The sequence below is a fragment of the Esox lucius genome, chromosome 10, assembly GCF_011004845.1.
Source record: "Esox lucius isolate fEsoLuc1 chromosome 10, fEsoLuc1.pri, whole genome shotgun sequence".
Classification (NCBI taxonomy): Eukaryota; Metazoa; Chordata; class Actinopteri; order Esociformes; family Esocidae; genus Esox; species Esox lucius.
Window position 1 is genome coordinate 27,645,955 of NC_047578.1, and position 21,038 is coordinate 27,666,992.

Below are 21,038 nucleotides of genomic sequence, written 5' to 3' on the forward strand. Positions count from 1 at the left end.
TTTGATCAGAGAATTGATAAAGGTCACATTATTTTACTGTAGGTGATCCGTATTCGCTACCTGAAGACATGGTTCTTCGTAGATTTCATCTCCTCCATCCCCATGGACTACATTTTCCTCATAGTCGACCTTGAGGCACAGATGGACGCTTCGGATGTTTACCGGACCGCCCGAGCCCTCCGTATCGTCCGCTTCACCAAGATTCTCAGCCTCCTGCGGTTACTGCGTCTGTCTCGCTTCATTCGTTACATCCACCAATGGGAAGAGGTAAGGTATAGGGGCAGGGATGAGTTTTGTAGTGGACTATAAGCACTTACTGTACATATGCTGTGTGTGTATATATATATATATATATATATATATATATATTTTAGGAGAACTATTTTAGGAGAACTCAAATTTTTATATTGAATTTTTTATAATTTTTATGACAGGATAGGAGCAGAAGCAGGGAGACAGAGTACAGGGAGCAGAAATGCTTAGGGCTCATGCAGGGATCAAACAAGTTTCCCCAAAGCAGGGGGCGGCGCATATTATTCCGGAGGCAAGAGTGTAAACCACTCGACCAGCCTCCGGTCCAATTGTAAGCACGTACATTTCGTATAGTGTAAGGCTACACACTTAAATGCTATGCCAACCCACACCCTTGCATTGCAAAAATCACTCAAACATTCACTAAATCTCATGGTGTAAAATATACCAATTAAGAATTCTGCATCACAAATGGCATCCTATCTCGTTTAAAGTGCACTGCTTTTGACCAGAGCGCAATGGCCCTGGTAAAACAAAAATAAATCGTTATCTGTATTGACATTCATCTCGGTAACTGTCTCTCTTAGATTTTTCACATGACCTATGACCTGGCCAGCGCAGTTGTACGTATAGTGAACCTAATAGGCATGATGTTGCTGTTGTGCCACTGGGACGGCTGCATGCAGTTCATGGTGCCCATGCTGCAGGACTTCCCACCGGAGTGCTGGGTCACAAAGAACCACATGGTGGTGAGTAAGGGGGCTCTGTTTTAAAATAAATAATAACACTTAAAGGTACACTCCAGTCACATGATAATGTGAGACAAATCTTACCTTGCAAACTAATCATTGGTTTAGAAGCCAAAATAGGAGTGAAATGCAATTCTAGCCATCTTTAAACAGAGAGTACACATCCCCTTCCCCAAACCACCTGCTGCACACCTCAACCTCATCCTGATTGGGATAGGTGGTGATGTAGTATTCAGACCACTTCACTTTCTCCAAATGATATTGTGCTATAGACTTAATTTATAACTGATAATAATATTTTTTTGCAATCAATCTACACATAATACCCTATAATGACAAAGCAAAAACAAATTTTTAGAAATTCATAGCAGTTTATTGAAAATGAAAAACCGGAAATGAAAAACTGAAATATAAATGTGATTATCATAAATTAAGTCTATAACACGAAATGTGGAGAAAGTGAAGGTTTTCAATACTTTCTGAAGTCACTGTAGGTTTTAGATCAGTTATTTCTGGGTGTTTGTGTTTTTGGAAAAGAATGGCAACAATTGGGTGACTATGTAACCAGAGTGAATCTTTAGAAACAGTTGTATTTATACATTTAAAAACATCTTAAGTCACTTAACAGAGTTATAATCTTCAAAATAAGTTAGATATATAAAGAAAATACTGTACATTTACATTAAGGATGACCTTTACCCCGCTGAATTTGACATCCACTGCCTTTGTTTTTCTTTTTACTTTTTGATTTCACAGAATGCGACGTGGCATATACAGTACTCATATTCCCTTTTCATGGCAATGAGTCACATGTTGTGTATCGGATATGGTGCCCAGGCTCCTGAGGGCATGACAGACGTGTGGCTGACCATCTTGAGTATGGTCGTGGGTGCCACTTGCTATGCCATGTTTCTGGGTCATGCTGCCAACCTGGTTCAATCTATAGACTCCTCCCGAAGACAGTATCAGGATAAGGTATCCAACTCTTTCTCACATAAACAAGTAGTCACATTTATAAGATATAAGATAAATATGTTCTTTTGCTAACTTCAACAACAGTAAGGTAGTGCAAAATTAAACCTTTAAATGTGTACAGTCCCCCCATAATTGTTACTGACAAAAAGTCTAAATTAATTAAACTTTAAACAGACAAATCGGCCAATTGCCACCCTTGAAGACTGAAATTGAACTAAACCCATCCACTCACATTATTCTCTGTCTGGAAACCATGTTTGTAGTATAAGCAGGTGGAGCAATACATGTCGTTTCATAAGCTGCCGGCGGATGTGAGGCAGAGGATTCATGAGTACTATGAGATTCGCTTCCAAGGAAAAATGTTTGATGAAGACAGCATTCTTGGAGAACTCAGCGATCCGCTCAAGGAGGTCTTTTCAATTACACCTGCATCTCTTTCTCTCTCTCTGTCTGTTTGTAAATCACACACTTGTCTTCAGTCCTTTCAACATTAGGAAACCAAATACATGAAGATAATTAATTATTAGGCATGTTAGTTTAAATAATTGAAAATACACTGAAACCAAGTGATCTCAAATAACAAGGCATCTCAAATAACACAACAAAAATCTAGTACTTTTTTTGTATGAAAATCCTTTAATTACTGCTTGATTTTAGCAGATTTGGAATTTGTTTTGAATTACGCATAATTGGAAAACATTTAGAGGACACAACGATAGTTTGGGATTTTATTTCTTTGACAAACAGTAGATTATGTAAACATTGTAAGGACATTCTGTTTTTAATAATTCCTCTCTTTTCCTCTGCTTTAGGAAATAGTCAGCTACAACTGTCGTGGGCTGGTAGCCAACATGCCACTGTTTGCTAATACAGACCCTCATTTCGTAACGGTGATTTTGACCAAGCTACGCTTTGAGGTCTTTCAGCCTAATGACTTCATTATAAGGGAGGGCACACTTGGGCGGAAGATGTACTTTGTTCAACACGGCTGTGTCACTGTACTCCCCCGTGGAAAAAAGGACATACAGCTTAGCGATGGAGCCTACTTTGGGGGTGAGTATGTTCTGAGCGCAACCCTCTTTTCTCTATGATTTTGTCTATCCCAAACAGACGCAATCCTAACACTGCAAATATCCAAATCAAATGTAACCCAAGAGCATTGGTTTGTTGTTTTTGCCGGACGGTGTTTTCAGAGCCAGCCTAGAACAGTGAATGTTTCTTACGGAGTCCGTCCTTCACTGACTGACTGACTGACTACCCCTTGTTAAATAGCGTAGTGGTTAGTGACGCGGGCTCTGGAACAACAGGTCCCGCGTTCGCCTCCCATAATAGGTTCAGGACAGAAAAAAGTTGTCGCTTGCAAAAGTCATGCAGTTCACAGAAACTATTTGTGGTGGAGGTAAACTTAATAAGGAACGTTACTCAGTTTAACACGATGGTTAATGTTGTCTAACAAAATATTCAAATTTGCTGTGATGTTAATGAGTGAAAATAATATAATATGAAGAGGCTATTCTAATGCCTGGCATGTGTGCAGTTCAGTGGCATAGTGATTAACGACAATGCCTTTCACGTGGGCGACCCAGGTTTGATTCTCGAGTGGGCAGCCATGATTAACACATTTTGTGGGCCGGTTGAACTAGGCTTGCCTAGTTTCTGGTTTGTAAATTGCTTTGAATATTACCTCATTGTTCATCATTCAGTGACCCACTTGGATTAAAATTGTGAACACTAATATGTAGAAGGGAGAGGATGGACCTAAGCTGTAGCACATCAAACATCTTAAAGACAACAAAGTTATATTTTTGCGCCTAGCAATGCACACTGTCATGGAAGCACAAAACATGTCCGATCTAGTTTACATACTAGACATCATCTAGTGTTATACTGCATTTCAATGGTTATAAACATACAATTTACAAGGCAAACTACACAACAGCATTGTTATGCACAGGTTCCCACTCAATTAAATGAAAAATACATAATAAGTCAAATAAAATAACACTAGCAGCAATAGTAACAGCAGCAGTACACTGGAAATCAAAATAGGCTAAAATCACAGCAGACCTTTTTTCACAATTTCTTCACCATTAATAATTTCCAGCAATATTTAAGTGAAAAAATGTATCATGTGTAAGACAAAATACAGTGTAAATGCCTTTGTTGCATAAGTGTGTAATGTGAGTTGTGTGTTCATATTTAACTAATCACATTCCAAATAATTTACAAAGGTAATTTGTCATTAACTGCAGTGATTCTGAAAGTAAGCCCAATTAAAATAAGCTGTCCCTGTAGAGCTAACATCTACAGAATCTTATTGTGCAAAGGTACAGAACAGGAGAGGGACAAGCATTAATTATATAATGGAACACTTTGTAGGGGTTGCTTCTCTTTAGTGGGGACTGGTACAGACTGAAAGCTCAAGCTAAAGAATCATTTTACCTATCAACACGACAATAATCCAAATCACATATTCAAATCCACATAGGAATGGCTTGCATGAAGGCAATCAATGTCCTGTAATGGCCCAGTCCATGTCCGGACCTCAATCCTATAGGAAATTGACAAACTGACCTAAAGGGGCTACTTGACTGAGCTTGAACTCTTATGCAAAGAAGACTAGGATATAATTAGTAAATCTTAGTGCACTAGTTTGATAGAGATTTAAACAGACTTACTGCTGTAATCCAACCAAAAGGTGCTGCCATAAATAATTTGTTGAGGGGTGTGCACACTTATGTAAACAAGACATTGACTGGGTTTTTTTTCTGAGAAGTTACATATTTGTTTTTCACTTAAACATTGTTGGTTACAATAATGTATTAAAGGTGAAAAAAAGGTATGACTGTATTTGTCTTGATTTCAGTCTTCACATAAAAAGCAGCATTTCAATAAGGGTGTGTAGACTTTTGGTATCCACTGTTCATATTCATTTACACCACGATTAAGCAAGTCTGTTTGAATCAGGGGGAGTGTGTGTTATACATGCAGATTCGGTGTAGGTAGAAAGTTTTTCAGGTTTTTTAGCAGACTGATGGTTTGCAGAACAGCACGTGTTTGGGGTGGATAATTCTCCATTTGTCAGGCATTGTATTCATACATTTCCTAGGGAGTAGAACCACAACATGTTGTGAAGGGGCCCCGACGGTTGTGTGCGGGGATGAGTTGTTAAACATAGTTTTGGGTTTACGTCTGTATTTTCTAATTTACTCTTTAAAAGATTGGAAGACTTTGCATTAATCTTGTACAGTGGGGAGAACAAGTATTTGTTACACTGCCGATTTTGCAGGTTTTCCCACTTACAAAGCATGTAGAAGTCTGTAATTTTTTTCATAGGTACTCTTCAACTGTGAGTGATGGTATTTAAAAAAAAATCCAGAAAATCTAATTATATAATTTTTAAGTAATTAATTTGCTTTTTATTGCATGACATAAGTATTTGATACATCAGAAAAGCAGAACTTAATATTTGGTATAGGAACCTTTGTTCGCAATTACAGAGATTATACGTTTCCTGTAGTTCTTGACAAGGTTTGCACACACTGCAGCAGGGATTTTGGCCCACTCCTCCATACAGACCTTCAGGTTTCAGGGCTGTCGCTGATGCAGTCTACATCCTAATGAGTGAACTGTTTAAGGATTGATACCAAGGTTTGACATGGTATCAAGAGGATGGATTGTCAGGGACATTTCTTTAATAATGTATTCTCACTGATTAAAGGACTGAGTCCCATTGTTTAGGTAGGGTAAGGAATGAGGGGGAGCTGGTATTTGCATAGGGGGCATCTATTGTCTGTCCAGATGCTGTAAGAACTCTTAGAATTGAAGAAGTTACTTATGGCAGGAAGGAGAGCTTCCTGCCAACACAACAGTAAACATTATGGCAGGAAGGATAAGGTGGGGGAGGATAGCATTTGGCTTATGTGATAGAACAAAGGGAATGTGTTTTATTGAGATGAGACAGGGCAGCATCTTACCACACCCCTTTTCTTCCCTTATATACTGTTGAAATGATGTTTTGAGTTAGAGACTCCTCAGACAATTATGTGTGTAATCGGTTGACGCGTCTCTCATATTTGCATAATAGTTAATACAACTGTTAGAATGTGCCAAGAAAACTTTGTCTCTGTTTCTTACTCCTTTAAGAGTGTCGATACATTTCTCAGATTCATCAAATCTGACATACAAAAACAAACCAGATAGTTTACTAAGGCATATGAAAACTGTATTAAGGAATGATCTCACCAGTCGATGCTCCCTCTGGTCCGTCTCCTGTCTGACCGTCCGCACCCCTCCCTCAGGCGGTTCAGCGTTCCTGCGTGTTCCTGTGTACCTGTCTCTCAACCCCGGGGAATCTTCTTTGGTATCAGTCGCCGCAAACCTTTACCTATCTATCTATCTAAACAATGGGACTCAGTCCTTTAATCAGTGAGAATACATTATAAAATACATTTCCCTGACACTGGGCAATATGAACTTTCAGCTCCCTCCAAAGATTTTCTATTGGGTTCAGGTCTGGAGACTGGCTAGGCCACTCCAGGACCTTGAGATGCTTCTTATGGAGCCACTCCTTAGTTGCCCTGGCTGTGTGTTTCGGGTCGTTGTCATGCTGGAAGACCCAGCCACGACCCATCTTCAATGCTCTTACTGAGGGAAGGAGGTTGTTGGCCAAGAGCTCGCCATACACGGCCCCATCCATCCTCCCCTCAATACGGTGCAGTCGTCCTGTCCCCTTTGCAGAAAAGCATCCCCAAAGAATGATGTTTCCACCTCCATGCTTCACGGTTGGGATGGTGTTTTTGGGGTTGTACTCATCCTTCTTCTTCCTCCAAACACGGCGAGTGGAGTTTAGACCAAAAAGCTCTATTTTTGTCTCATCAGACCACATGTCCTTCTCCCATTCCTCCTCTGGATCATCCAGATGGCCATTGGCAAACTTCAGACATGCACTGGCTTGAGCAGGGGGACCTTGCGTGCGCTGCAGGATTTTAATCCATGACGGCGTAGTGTGTTACTAATGGTTTTCTTTGAGACTGTGGTCCCATCTCTCTTCAGGTCATTGACCAGGTCCTGCCATGTTGTTCTGGGCTGATCCCTCACCTTCCTCATGATCATTGATGCCCCACGAGGTGAGATCTTCCATGGAGCCCCAGACCGAGGGAGATTGACCGTCATCTTGAACTTCTTCCATTTTCTAATATTTGCGCCAACAGTTGTCACCAAGCTGCTTGCTTATTGTCCTGTAGGCCATCCCAGCCTTGTGCAGGTCTACAATTTTATCCCTGATGTCCTTACACAGCTCTCTGGTCTTGGCCATTGTGGAGAGGTTGGAGTCTGTTTGATTGAGTGTGTGGACAGGTGTCTTTTATACAGGTAACAAGTTCAAACAGGTGCAGTTAATACAGGTAATGAGTGGAGAACAGGAGGGCTTCTTAAAGAAAAACTAACTGGTCTGTGAGAGCCGGAATTCTTACTTACATAAAATGCTAATTAATTATTTTAAAATCATACAATGTGATTTTCTGGATTTATGTTTTAGATTCTGTCTCACACAGTTGAAGTGTACCTATGATAAAAATGTACACCTTGTAGCAAAAACAACGTTGGATGTAGGAAGATTGGATTGTACTTTGATGAAAAAAATTGATTCTCTGATTTTTGATCATGATGAAGTACCATTGTTGGAAGATTGGATTGTACTTTGATGAACTCTCACTTACACATGCAACAAGTGAAAAAGGCAACTAACTTCCTCCTCCTGAATCACAGCAAAGGATGCTATTGTCTGAAAGATAAGTAAACTAACAGGGAATTTTAGTACTGCCACCTGGTGGACAGAATGTTAACAACAGCCAGAACAATGGTACTTCATCGTGAAAATTAATGCTGCAATTTGGGCGTTTTGTTGGAATATTTTGATTGATTGATTCTCTGACTGCTAATGTATATGCTACACCTGCCCACCATTTCAATGTCCTAAATATGGGTGGCTCTTGCTTTAATTGTTGCTTGTTAGCAAGGACAAGGAATAGAAAGACCAGAAAGATTTGATACATTTTTGTCCACAAATTAATGAAAACAATTTGTGATTAAAACCCTGCTTGATCACAGCAGCTTCTAGGAGACTCGGGACAGCTGATGCAGAGATATGTGTCTTTAGAACTACATCCAATGTCGTAGTGGTTCTTCTCACTCAACAGAGAAGTCTATACTGGAATACTCACGTGCTGGAGGAAACACTCTCTGGCATTCTTGATTTTGCACACTGGTGCCCAAGCCACCACAAGGCATTGCTAAAGCAACAAGGCAAGGCAATCATATTTGGATAGTGCAGGCCATCTCTCCTCGAAGCCCCTGGGCTAATCTGCGAGCAGTATTCAAACCCTGGTAAATAATACAGCTAACAGAGAGGCAGTGACTTTACAGATGTGTCATTCAAGGGCAGACTTCATCTAATTTGTCAGTTGTTGAAATTATGATTTGAAAAATAAAAATGTATTAAGAACTTGTACTAACTGGATCCACTAATTTTTGTTTTTGAGTGGAAAATATAATAAAATAATGGTTGGTTGTTGATGTTTGTCTCATATGATATTGACCAGGATGGGTTACGCAGAAATTCTGCCGAGAGAAATGTAGTCTCTAGAAAATCCTCTGCAATACGAATGTAACTGTTTAATACAGACAACTGTCTTTGGAAATAAAACATATATATTTAAAGATATATTTTTCCAGAACTTCTTTATTGGATGCTATATTTGTTTTATTTTCTTAAAAATCTGAGAATCGATTTTGAACTCCCTAACAGCATTTACACCTCTTGAACACCCTAGGCCAATTTTGGGAGATAGTATCTACCTACATCAAATGTAATTTGAATAGATGGAATAACCTGAATAAAATCTCTCTCTTAGAGATCTGCCTGCTGACCCGAGGACGTCGGACAGCAAGCGTGAGGGCTGATACGTACTGCCGCCTCTACTCACTGAGTGTGGACAGCTTCAACGAGGTCCTAGAAGAGCACCCTCTAATGAGGAGGGCATTTGAGAGCGTGGCTGTGGACCGCATGGACCAAGTCAGTTTCTGAGAACACCTCATGAGTCCCTCCACAGACTGTTTGACGAACACTCATGACCACATAGAGGAAAGCTGACACAGGCAATGCATTGGGCACATACATGACAAGATGGGTAACATTAAACTAATAATGATCAGAAAGTGTAGTGACAATGGACACCTGATTTACATCTAGAAGATTTATTTGAACTAAGAGAACTATTAAAACAGACTGAAAACTCAATCAAGACATCATGCACATTTAGGTAATTTTGCAGACATTCATGTTAACAGGGGGGTTAGAACCAGACGTCTTCCCATACAAATAAACCAGCATAAATCCAATTGTCAGCAAGGAATAATGATGGGGTCTCTCCAAATGCACGAGTCAGAAAGTATTTTGTTGAATAGACAAAGACAATAAATAGTGTCAAGGAACTGAATAGTCCACATGTACTGATCCATGTTAATTCATCTCAGTGCCAGAGCAGGTTTGCATTGATGCGGTAAAGAGGTCAATGTAACGCAAACCAGGGGATAGGACTCACTGGCACTCAATGGAACGCACAGTCAACAGTAAACTCTGTTCTAACTTGGTGGATATTTGTTAAATCTGTTATGATTTATTTATTACAAAAATTTAGTTATGTCAAATTTTCATAGATGTATTTGTTTAAGCTGCATAACATTTAGAGATGGTCCATTGTAGGTTAACTGGGTAAATCTACCTTTCATTCTGGTATCATACAGTGGCAAGCATACAGAAATTGATAGGTGTAGTTAAAGTTGTTTATAGCTGTAATGCAGTGGATTGGTGATGATGACTAACATATTGTGGGGTTGACATCAATACAAGTGTCATAATCAGATTTTAACAACAACCTAGCGTAAAATACATTTACAAATATTAGCCAAAATGTAGTAGACAGTGAGGAGATCCACAATCTTTTTTCCTTGCGTTTTCATGCGATTCCATTGTACCGGAAGTAAAGTTCCATTAATCTCTTCCCATATACCCATCTGCGCCTCCACCTTTTGCAGAAGTGTCCCAATGTTGAAGTGAACATGATTGAAGGTGTAGAGAATAAGTCTGCAATGATGCAGCCTCCATGAGCAAGGTAAAACCCAGTTAGGCACCGCTTAATTTCAGCGTTTTGAGTTTGAAAATAATAGACATGTATGCCTAATTACATGACAAATGCATTTCTTAAGTCATATTTTAAGATTTAAAATCTTTGTTTGAGAGGATCAAAACTGCAATATATCATGGGTTAATCATGAAGATATGCAGATAATTATGAGTTACTGTTTTTGATGTAAGGTGATTTATAGATCAGTCAGTCAGCAGTGGCATGCAGCCGTTTGGATCCTCTTGAACACCGCCATTATGTTGACACTTGCAATATTGTTGTTTAAACACCTGACCTTTTATAACACCTTCAGTTATGCTATTACTAATATAATACATTCTTATTCTGTTACCCAAAATGTAATTCTATGTTAACTATTTATCTTTTATGTCAGTAGCCCTCAAACTGAGGTCTACAGACTCCTGTGGGTCTGCTGAGGTACATGCAGGGGTCTGCAATCAGCTCAACAATAAAATTTTATATGCAATATTAATGTTATTATATTTCTTTTTAATTTAACATTTCACTATTATTATTATTTTTTTATTTGTATTATTATTAACAAGGAACCATTAGAGTGTTAGAAAGATGTTGGTATGTCAGTATTCTATCAATTAGGTTTTGACCATTATTTTTAAGACCAAAGTATTTAAATCTAAGCTTTCAAACATACATTTCTTCTTCCTGTCTTATGTGAAACATTTTAAAATTAAGGATATTAACTTTTAAGCGGGAACAAATGTCTCTCTGCCATGCTCCAAATTTTAACTGCTGAATTTCTAAATACATGAAAAACAAATTTGATATGTGGGGAGTCACATGCCAAATTACTGCCCTACTCATAAACACAAAGCTTGTATCACAGCAAACATATTTTCGTAGGAGTCTGGGATTTTAGGACAAATGAGAGTGCGATGGAACCCTCAGCTCTGAAATAAATAAAAGCTCATCATGCAACTTATGGAGTCTGCTTTAAGTTTTAATTACAGAATCACACATTTGGAAGTTAGGAGATCATGGGAGTGGGTGTGTTCTATTATTATTATTCTGGGTGCGTTCTGTTGTAATAATAGAACACACCTACTATATACACTCACCTAAAGTTTTATTAGGAACACCTGTTAAATTTCTCATTAATGCAATTATCTAATCAACCAATCACATGGCAGTTGCTTCAATGCATTTAGGGTTGTGGTCCTGGTCAAGACAATCTCCTGAACTCCAAACTGAATGTCAGAATGGGAAAGAAAGATGATTTAAGCATTTCTGAGCGTGGCATGGTTGTTGGTGCCAGACGGGCCGGTCTGAGTATTTCACAATCTGCTCAGTTACTGGGATTTTCACGCGCTACCATTTCTAGGGTTTACAAAGAATGGTGTGAAAAGGGAAAAACATCCAGTATGCGGCAGTCCTGTGGGCGAAAATGCCTTGTTGATGCTAGAGATCAGAGGAGAATGAGCCGACTGATTCAAGCTGATAGAAGAGCAACTTTGACTGAAATAACCACTCGTTACAACCGAGGTATGCAGCAAAGCATTTGTGAAGCCACAACACCCACAACCTTGAGGCGGATGGGTTACAACAGCAGAAGACTCCACTTGGTACCACTCATCTCCACTACAAATAGGAAAAAGAGGCTACAATTTGCACAAGCTCACCAAAATTGGACAGTTGAAGACTGGAAGAATGTTGCCTGGTCTGATGAGTCTCGATTTCTGTTGAGACATTCAGATGGTAGAGTCAGAATTTGGCGTAAACAGAATGAGAACATGGATCCATCATGCCTTGTTACCACTGTGCAGGCTGGTGGTGGTGGTGTAATGGTGTGGGGGATATTTTCTTGGCACACTTTAGGCCCCTTAGTGCCAATTGGGCATCGTTTAAATGCCACGGCCTACCTGAGCATTGTTTCTGACCATGTCCATCCCTTTATGACCACCATGTACCCATCCTCTGATGGCTACTTCCAGCAGGATAATGCACCATGTCACAAAGCTCAAATAATTTCAAATTGGTTCCTTGAACATGACAATGAGTTCACTGTACTGAAATGGCCCCCACAGTCACAAGATCTCAACCCAATAGAGCATCTTTGGGATGTGGTGGAACGGGAGCTTCGTGCCCTGGGTGTGCATCCCACAAATCTCCATCAACTGCAAGATGCTATCCTATCAATATGGGCCAACATTTCTAAAGAATGTTTTCAGCACCTTGTTGAATCAATGTAGAATTAAGGCAGTTCTGAAGGCGAAAGGGGGTCAAACACATTATTACTGTAAAACTTCAAATAATAGCCCGGGCGTTTATTTTCCCAAATCTGTCGTTACACCGGGCGTTTAAAAGAGACAGGCGGCTATAAGAGACCGGTTTTTAATTTAGTGTTGTTGATGTTCATTTAGTGTACCGTAATCATATCCACAGAATATAGGCTGATAGACAAAACATGACAGAAGAAGTTTACCACATTATATTATATTTTATTTATAATTTGAATGTGTTTAACAAATCATTTAAAGTAAGAAATGTCTTAGATTATTGGCAGCATAAAAAAAAGAAACGATGTGCCAGCAATGGGCAGAACGATTTAAATTACTGCTAAACGAAAGTGTTTAATAAATCCTTTAATTTAAGAAATGTCTTAGATTATTGGCAGCATAAAAAAAAGAAACGATGTGCCAGCAATGGGCAGAACAATATAAATTACCGCTAAAATCCATCGTACCGGTATATGAACTTGTTGCCCAAAACACATCAACAAGAAAGAACGAATTCTACACTATAAAACAACTGCAATCATGTGATAGAAAAATATTTTATTCATCACTTTCATCATCCCCGCGATCCTCAATGACAAGTTCATTGGCAAATTCCTCCTCCACGTCGCTCTCCACTTCTCCCTCTCCAGCCTCCGTTAACTCTGCCTGTCTTGCTTGCACTAACAGCTCCCGCCCAGATGCGCACGGTTCTCCCTCTTTGAAACAATGGATAAGGTGATCCTCGCTTCCATCAGAAGCTACAGTCAGGCCACATACCTAAGGATAACATCCCGAAGTTAATGAAATATATTATCTCCTCTTTGTCCCTCACACACACACACAGCGCATGCTGCGCACAAGCATACCTTAAAGGAATTTTTCAGCCGCTCCGTATCTAGCTTTTCCCACGCTTGAAGTACCCAGGACACCAACAAGCGGCGAGCTGGGGCCCTCATACCGGTATTTCCTCCAGCGGTGTACTCCTTGTCCACATCCCCTGCCATCCAGTTGTCATAGGACTCGTGCAGGCTGGCTTTGAACGGTTGGTTCCATACGACGTCAGGGGCCTGTATGTACTTTGTACAGCCAACGGGTATCACAGCCGTGGTTATGTTGTAGCCCTTTTTGAGTTATGCTTTGGTCGCTGCGCTGATATGACAGCGATATGAATCCCAGGCTAGGAGACGAGGGGCGAAGTTAAGCTTTCCCACCACTCTCTGAAGCCAGTCTGCAGTCAGCTCCTCGTTCATCCATCCATTTTTGGATGTGGCAACAACCACCCCACTGATATTTTGCATTGCTTTCACCTCCTTGATCCCCCCTTTGAAGACAACGTACGGTTTCATTTTGGTCCTGTCTGCTTTTTTGGTCCCGTCTGCTTTCCACTCACACACGCTCACCTCCAGCTCTTCACTGACCTTCTTCCTCCCTCCACCACGCAGTCTGGCCCTTTTGTTATCTTCCTCGGACAGACGTTGTAGTTCTGCTTTAAGTTTACGCCATTCTCGCACTCTCTTAGGATCAATCGAGAAATGTCTTGCCGCTGCTTCTCCCGAATTTTGTTCGGCAAATTTGACAACTGTCAGCTTAAACGTCAAATCATACTTTTTTTTTTGGTCTCCATGGTGGTATTGAGAGAATTACGGTAAGAAAAACTGAAGACTAAAGGAAAGTTTGTTAACCTGTTTGTTATGTTGCCATAGTGATGAGTCGTTTCTGAACGGTCGCGTCTGTCACGTGAAATCAAATCAAAACATAGAATAAACGATCTGACGGGTTTAAAAAAATCAAATACAACCCGACACGAAAAAAAAACAAAAAAAAAACAGGCGTCTATTTGAGACCGGCGTTTATTTTCCCAAATCTGTCGTTACACCGGGCGTTTAAAAGAGACAGGCGGCTATTTGGGACTCGGCTATTATTTGAAGTTTTACGGTAGTATGCTGTTCCTAATAATCCTTTAGGTGAGTGTATGTTTGTGTGTTCAAAAACATGAATTATCAGATACAAATAATAATTATATCTGCCCCAATCTCACTCTAGTTGGGATCTGATTTGAAGGGCATAATTGTGCCCCTGAAAAATTTGCTATCATGAGAGGTGTCCTCCGGCTCTAAAAGGTTTGAGAGCTACTGCTCTATGTTGAAGTAGCACTGTGTAGAATCCTGCCTCTAATGTTTACAAGACTGAATTTAAACAAAAACTCCAGTTACTTATCCCCTACTAAATGAAACTACAATTGTATTAGTGAGTGTATTAATGACGGACCGTGACATCGCCCGGTATGGCGCAGCCGGGGCCCCACCCTGGAGCCAGGCCTGGGGCTCGTATGCGAGCGCCTGCTGGCCGGGCCTTTCCCCACGGGGTCCGGCCGGTCTCAGCCCGAAGGAGCGACGTGGGGCCGCCTTCCCATGGGCTCACCACCTGCGGGAGGGACCATAAGGGGTCAGTGCGTAGAGTATCGGGCGGCAGTCGAAGGCGGGGGCCTCGACAACCCGATCCCTGGACACGGAAACTAGTTCTAGGGACGCATGAGATTGTGCGTGAGGTTGAGAGGTAGAGATAGTCGGGATCACCTCTACGCACGGCTTGGGCTCTGGAACCACACTCCTTGAGAGAGGATGGACTCTTCACCACTCTGGAGTTGCCTCATGGTGAGAGGCGGCGGGCTGGTGTGGGATTGCTTATAGCTCCACAGCTCTGCCGCCATGTGTTGGAGTTTACCCCGGTGAACGAGAGGGTTGTTTCCCTGCGCCTACGGGTCGGGATAGGTCTCTCACTGTTGTTTGTGCCTACGGGCCAAATGGCAGTGCAGAGTACCCAACCTTCTTGGAGTCTCTGGGAGGGGTGCTGGAATGTGCTCTAACTGGGGACTCCATCGTTCTACTGGGGGACTTCAACACCCACGTGGGCAACGACAGTGACACCTTGAGGGGCGTGATTGGGAGGAACGGCCCCCCTGATCTGAACCCAAGCAGTGTTTAGTTATTGGACTTCTGTGCTAGTCACAGTTTGTCCATAACGAACACCATGTTCAAGCATAAGGCTGTCCATCAGTGCACGTGGCACCAGGACACCCTAGGCCGTAGGTCAATGATCATCTTTGTTGTTGTTTCATCTGACCTGCGGCCATATGTCTTGGACACTCGGGTGAAGAGAGGGGCGAAGCTGTCAACTGATCACCACCTGGTGGTGAGTTGGATCCGATGACAGGGGAGGAAGCTGGACAGACTCGGCCGACCCAAGCGTACTGTAAGGGTCTGCTGGGAACGTCTGGCCGAGTCTCCTGTCAGAGAGATCTTTAATGCCCACCTCCGGCAGAGCTTCGACTGGATCCCGAGGGAGGCTGGAGTTATTGAGTCCAAGTGGACCATGTTCTCCACCACCATTGTCGAAGCGGCCGCTCGGAGCTGTGGCCGTAAGGTCTCCGGTGCCTGTCGAGGCGGCAATCCCCGAACCCGGTGGTGGATACCGGAAGTAAGGGAGTCCTATCAGGCCTGGAAGGAGTCCTATCAGGCCTGGTTGGCTTGTGGGACTCCTGAGGCAGCTGACGGGTACCGGGAGGCCAAGAGAACTGCAGCCCGGGTGGTTGTGGAGGCAAAAACTGGGGCCATGGAGAAGGACTATCGGCTGGCCTCAAAGAGATTCTGGCAAACCGTCCGGCGCCTCAGGAGAGGGAAACAGTGCCCTACCAACGCTGTTTACAGTAGAGGTGGGCAGCTGTTGTCCTCAACTGGGGATGTCGTCGGGCGGTGGAAGGAGTACTTCAAGGATCTCCTCAATCCCCCCATCACGTCTTCCATTGAGGAAGCAGAGGATGAGGGCTCAGAGGTGAACTCGTCCATCACCCGGGCTGAAGTCACAGAGGTAGTCAAGAAACTCCTTGGTGGCAAGGCACCGGGGGTGGATGAGATCCGCCCTGAGTACCTTAAGTCTCTGGATGTGGCGGGGCTGTCTTGGTTGACACGCCTGTGCAACATCGCGTGGCGGTCGGGGACAGTGCCTCTGGGATGGCAGACCGGGGTGGTGGTCCCTCTTTTTAAGAAGGGGGACCGGAGGGTGTGTTCCAACTACAGGGGGATCACACTTCTCAGCCTCCCCGGGAAAGTCTATGCCAGGGTACTGGAGAGGAGAATACGGCCGACAGTAGAACCTCGGATTCAGGAGGAACAGTGTGGTTTTCGTCTGGGCTGTGGAACACTTGACCAGCTCTATACCCTCTACGGGGTGCTGGAGGGTTCATGGGAGTTTGCCCAACCAATCCACATGAGTTTTGTGGATTTGGAGAAGGCATTCGACTGTGTCCCTCGCGGCATCCTGTGGAGGGTGCTTCGGGAGTATGGGGTCCTGGGTCCTTTGCTAAGGGCTGTCAGGTCCCTGTACGACCGAAGCAGGAGCTTGGTCCGCATTGCCGGCAGTAAGTCAAGAATTGTTCCCAGTGCATGTTGGACTCTGGCAGGGCTGCCCTTTGTCGCCGGTTCTGTTCGTAATTTTTATGGACAGAATTTCTTAGCGCAGCCAGGGGCCGGAGGGTGTCAGGTTTGGGGACCACACAATTTCGTCTCTGCTCTTTGCGGATGATGTTGTCGTGTTGGCCCCTTCAAACCAGGACCTTCAGCATGCACTGGGATGGTTTGCAGCTGAGTGTGAAGCGGTGGGGATGAAAATCAGTACCTCCAAATCCGAGGCCATGGTCCTCAGTCGGAAAAGGGTGGCTTGCCCACTTCAGGTTGGTGGAGAGTGCCTGCCTCAAGTGGAGGAGTTTAAGTATCTAGGGGTCTTGTTCACAGGTGAGGGAAGGATGGAACGGGAGATTGACAGACGGATCGGTGCAGCTTCTGCAGTAATGCGGTCGATGTATCAGTCTGTCGTGGTGAAGAAAGAGCTGAGCCGCAAGGCGAAGCTCTCGATTTACCGGTCAATCTACGTTCCTACTCTCACCTATGGTCATGAGCTTTGGGTCATGACTGAAAGGACAAGATCCCGGATACAGGCGGCCGAAATGAGCTTTCTCCACAGGGTGGCTGGGCGATCCCTTAGAGATAGGGTGAAAAGGTCACCTGGGAGGAGCTCAAGAGTAGAGCCGCTGCTCCTCCACATCGAGAGGGGTCAGCTGAGGTGGCTTGGGCATCTGTTCCGGATGCCTCCTGAACGCCTTCCCGGGAAGGTGTTCCGGGCCTGTCCCACCGGGAGGAGACCCCGGGGAAGACCTAGGACACGCTGGAGGGACTATGTCTCCCGGCAGGCCTGGGAACGCCTCGGTGTCCCCCCAGAAGAGCTGGAGGAAGTGTCTAGGGAGAGGGAAGTCTGGGCATCTCTGCTTAGACTGTTGCCCCCACGACCCGGCCCCGGATAAGCGGAAGAAGATGGATGGATGGTATTAGTGAGTCTAGGGTGGTTTAGAGTGGGAGATATAGTACTGCAAGTGTCTAAAGTGAGTACAATGGCCCTCATTTATCAAAAGTGCGTACACCAAATTTCCAACGTACACCTGGCGTACACCCAAAACCACGGTGATTTTGAGATTTATCAATATGGACGTTGGCGTACGGCACTCTCAAATCCTACGCCAGCTCAGGAGGTGGTGTACGCACGTTTTGAGTTAGTGCGGAAATGCGCAGAAAAAAAATCCTAACGCACTGACAAACTAAAATATATGATATATTATGACCCACTGTAAAAAAAAAAAAACTTCAGTGTTTAGTTTTGTGCAACATGGACTTCTAATTTGTGTGACTTTACCAAAGCATTTGATTTATATGTATTCCTTCAGATGCGAGCCTGTGCGCTTTACATGACATTTCAGGGTTAGACCCGGCAGTTGCGCACGGACTGGGTTCAGTAATAAAAGGCTTTTAATGACCAAAATATAATTCAGACTGACAAAATAATAAAAATGACATTCTTCTTCTTTTAAATAATAATAATAATAATAATAGAAACAATAATAATGACATTCTTCTTCTTAATAACAATAAACGTCATTAATAATAAATGTCATAAAATAATAAGACGAATATTACAAATTGTCATGCAATTATTCATGTGAATGAATGGTACTCCACATCACATCATCATCTTTTATTCCGCTTTTTAAACTGCCAAATGAAACAATTTTATTTCTTTCTACCTCCCTGGTGATCGTCTCAATCTCCACGTCAGAGAAGTTTCTCTTTTTTGCCATCTTCCGTGTGTCCATGGCGTAAAATGAGGGCGTGGGGGAAGTGTAGAATTGAATATATAGGGGCGTGTTATTCTAATGACGGTCGTTTTCAGCCGCAGCATTTATCAAGGGCAGGTATTGCGTACACCTGGATTTTAAAGGTACGCACAGCTTCATAAATCAGGCGGTGAGAGGAGTGTAAGCAAAATCTTACGCCAACATATACACCCGTTTCTACGCAAGAATGATAAATGAGGGCCATTGAGACTACTACTCAATGCAAACTGATAAACGGACCGGTGAGAAAGTTTAAATGGGGAATTTCTACATAAAACACTAACTGCAGATGTCTTGTCATTTACAGGTGCATCCCAAAAAAAAATTATATCGTGGAAAAGTTCATTTTGTTCTGTAATTTTTTTCAATCTTGATAATTACAGCTTAAAGCTCATGGAAATCAAAAATCCAGTATATTAAAATTTACAATACAGAAAGATAGACCTGAGAAGAGCTCTAATTAACTAATGAACTCAAAACACCTGCAAAAAGTATGTTCATTCATGCACTAATTTGGTCGGGGCACCTTTGACACAGATTACTGTATCAATGCGGCGTGGCATGGAGGCAATCAGTGTTATGGAAGCCCAGGTTGCTTTGATAGAGGCCTTCGACTAGTCTGTGTTGTTGGGTCTGGTGTATCTCATTTTCCTCTTGACAGGTAAGACAAGTTGGCTGGTCAATCAAGGACAGTAATTCCATGGGCAGCAAACCAGTTACAGGTCATTTTGGCACTGTGGGCAGGTGCCAAGTCCTGCTGGAAAAGGAAATTAGCATCTCCATAAAGCATGTCAGCAGATGGAAGCATGAAGTGCTCTAAAATCTCCTGGTAGACGGCTGCTTTGTCTCTGGACTTAAAGCACAGTGGACCAACACCAGCAGAAAATTATTACTGACTGTGGAAACTTCACACTGGACTTCAAGCAACTTGGATTCTGTGCCTCTCCACTCTTCCTCCAGAATCTGGGATATTGATCTCCAGATGAAATGCTAAATGTTTTATCATCTGAAGAGAGGACTTAGGACCACTGAGCAAAGGTCCAGTTCTTTTTCATTTCTGACGTCTCTGGTTCAGGAGTGGCTTGACAGTAGGAATGCAACATTTGTATCCCATGTCTGTGCGTGGTGGATCTTGATGCACTGACTCCAGCCTCAGTCCGCTCCTTGTGAAGCACCCCCAGGTTCTTGAATCGGCTTTGCTTTTCCTACCACACTTTTCCCTTCCAGTCAACTTTTCATGAATAAGCTTTGATACAGCACTCTGCAAACAGCCCACCCTTTTAGCAATGACCTTCTGTGGCTTACCCTCCTCGTGGAGGGTGTCAATGAGTGTCTTCTGGACAACTGTCAAGTCAGCACTCCCCCATGATTATGGTTGTGTACTGAAGGCTTAATTGAAAGGCATGAATCTCTGATGCATTGTCATGAAAAACGTCAAAAAAAGAAACAGGCAAGTTAAGAACAAATTCTTATTTACAACCACGGCCTGGCAAGAGAAAGACATCCTCTTGAGAGAAGGGACATAAGGGCATAAAGGCATCAAGGCATTGCTATGCACCTGGGGGTCACAGCCAGGGCCTGACTGTAGAGGTGCCTCTAGGCATTTCTGTACAGCTGTTTTTGATTGTCCCCAATAAGCTGCCCCATGTTGCCTCTAATAGGGGACCATATAAAAGTTGCTTTAGTTTGTGGCTCACTGTTGGTGCTTGTGCTTTGCCTTAGTTTGTGGTTTCCCACGTGAACTGAACCGTGAGAGTGAAGGTTAACTATTAATGAAAGACTGTATATTCAGTCATTGTTTTCTAGACCTTTTGTTGATATTCCAGCAGCCTGAATTTAACAGTATACCTCAGACTTTACACAAGTAACTGTATAATGATTGGATTAAATAATAAAAATGAAAATAGTTTCGAACCCAGAGAAGTATTCAAACAATGGTCAAATAAAATAAAAATAGAATTAAAAAGCCTATTCTATCCATTCCTGATGGAGTTTGACTGCTGCCTTAAGAAAAACAGAAAATATAACTGACAATATAGGGTTGATGGAAAATGTATATGCCTCCTGCCCAATTCTACTTATGAAGTCATGTCCCTTTCCTGCTTTTCCCATTCGATTGTGAGCCTACACATTAGTCCTTAGTGTCTCCAGTACAATTCCACTCAAGCCCTCCTGTATGTCAGAGAACATGCACATCACTGAACAGTGTTAACTCTCTATCTCCAAGACATGTCAGAGTAGCTGCAAATCATCCTGAACAGTGTTAACATGGCAATGGGTCATGTGCACGTGGCCTCCGCTTTGAAAGAGGATGATGACTTGGTTGTCTTACCAAAGCATCTGGAGAAGGAACGGCGTGGCAAAATATATTATTACAGAAGAACAGTCACTGTTTGTTCGC

At 42.6% G+C, this 21,038-nt stretch overlaps 1 protein-coding gene across 1 annotated transcript in view; it reads left to right on the forward strand.

Moving 5' to 3' along the window:
- Positions 1-10,655, forward strand: part of hcn3 (hyperpolarization activated cyclic nucleotide-gated potassium channel 3) — a 28,600-nt gene extending 17,945 nt beyond the window's left edge. The window contains exons 3-8 of the mRNA XM_010866931.3: positions 43-267; positions 840-1,001; positions 1,758-1,976; positions 2,240-2,386; positions 2,789-3,029; positions 8,891-10,655. Coding sequence (XP_010865233.2) covers positions 43-267; positions 840-1,001; positions 1,758-1,976; positions 2,240-2,386; positions 2,789-3,029; positions 8,891-9,063 — 1,167 coding nt within the window. The 3' untranslated portion in view covers positions 9,064-10,655. The remainder of the gene's footprint in view (positions 1-42; positions 268-839; positions 1,002-1,757; positions 1,977-2,239; positions 2,387-2,788; positions 3,030-8,890) is intronic.
- Positions 10,656-21,038: the final 10,383 nt, after the last annotated feature.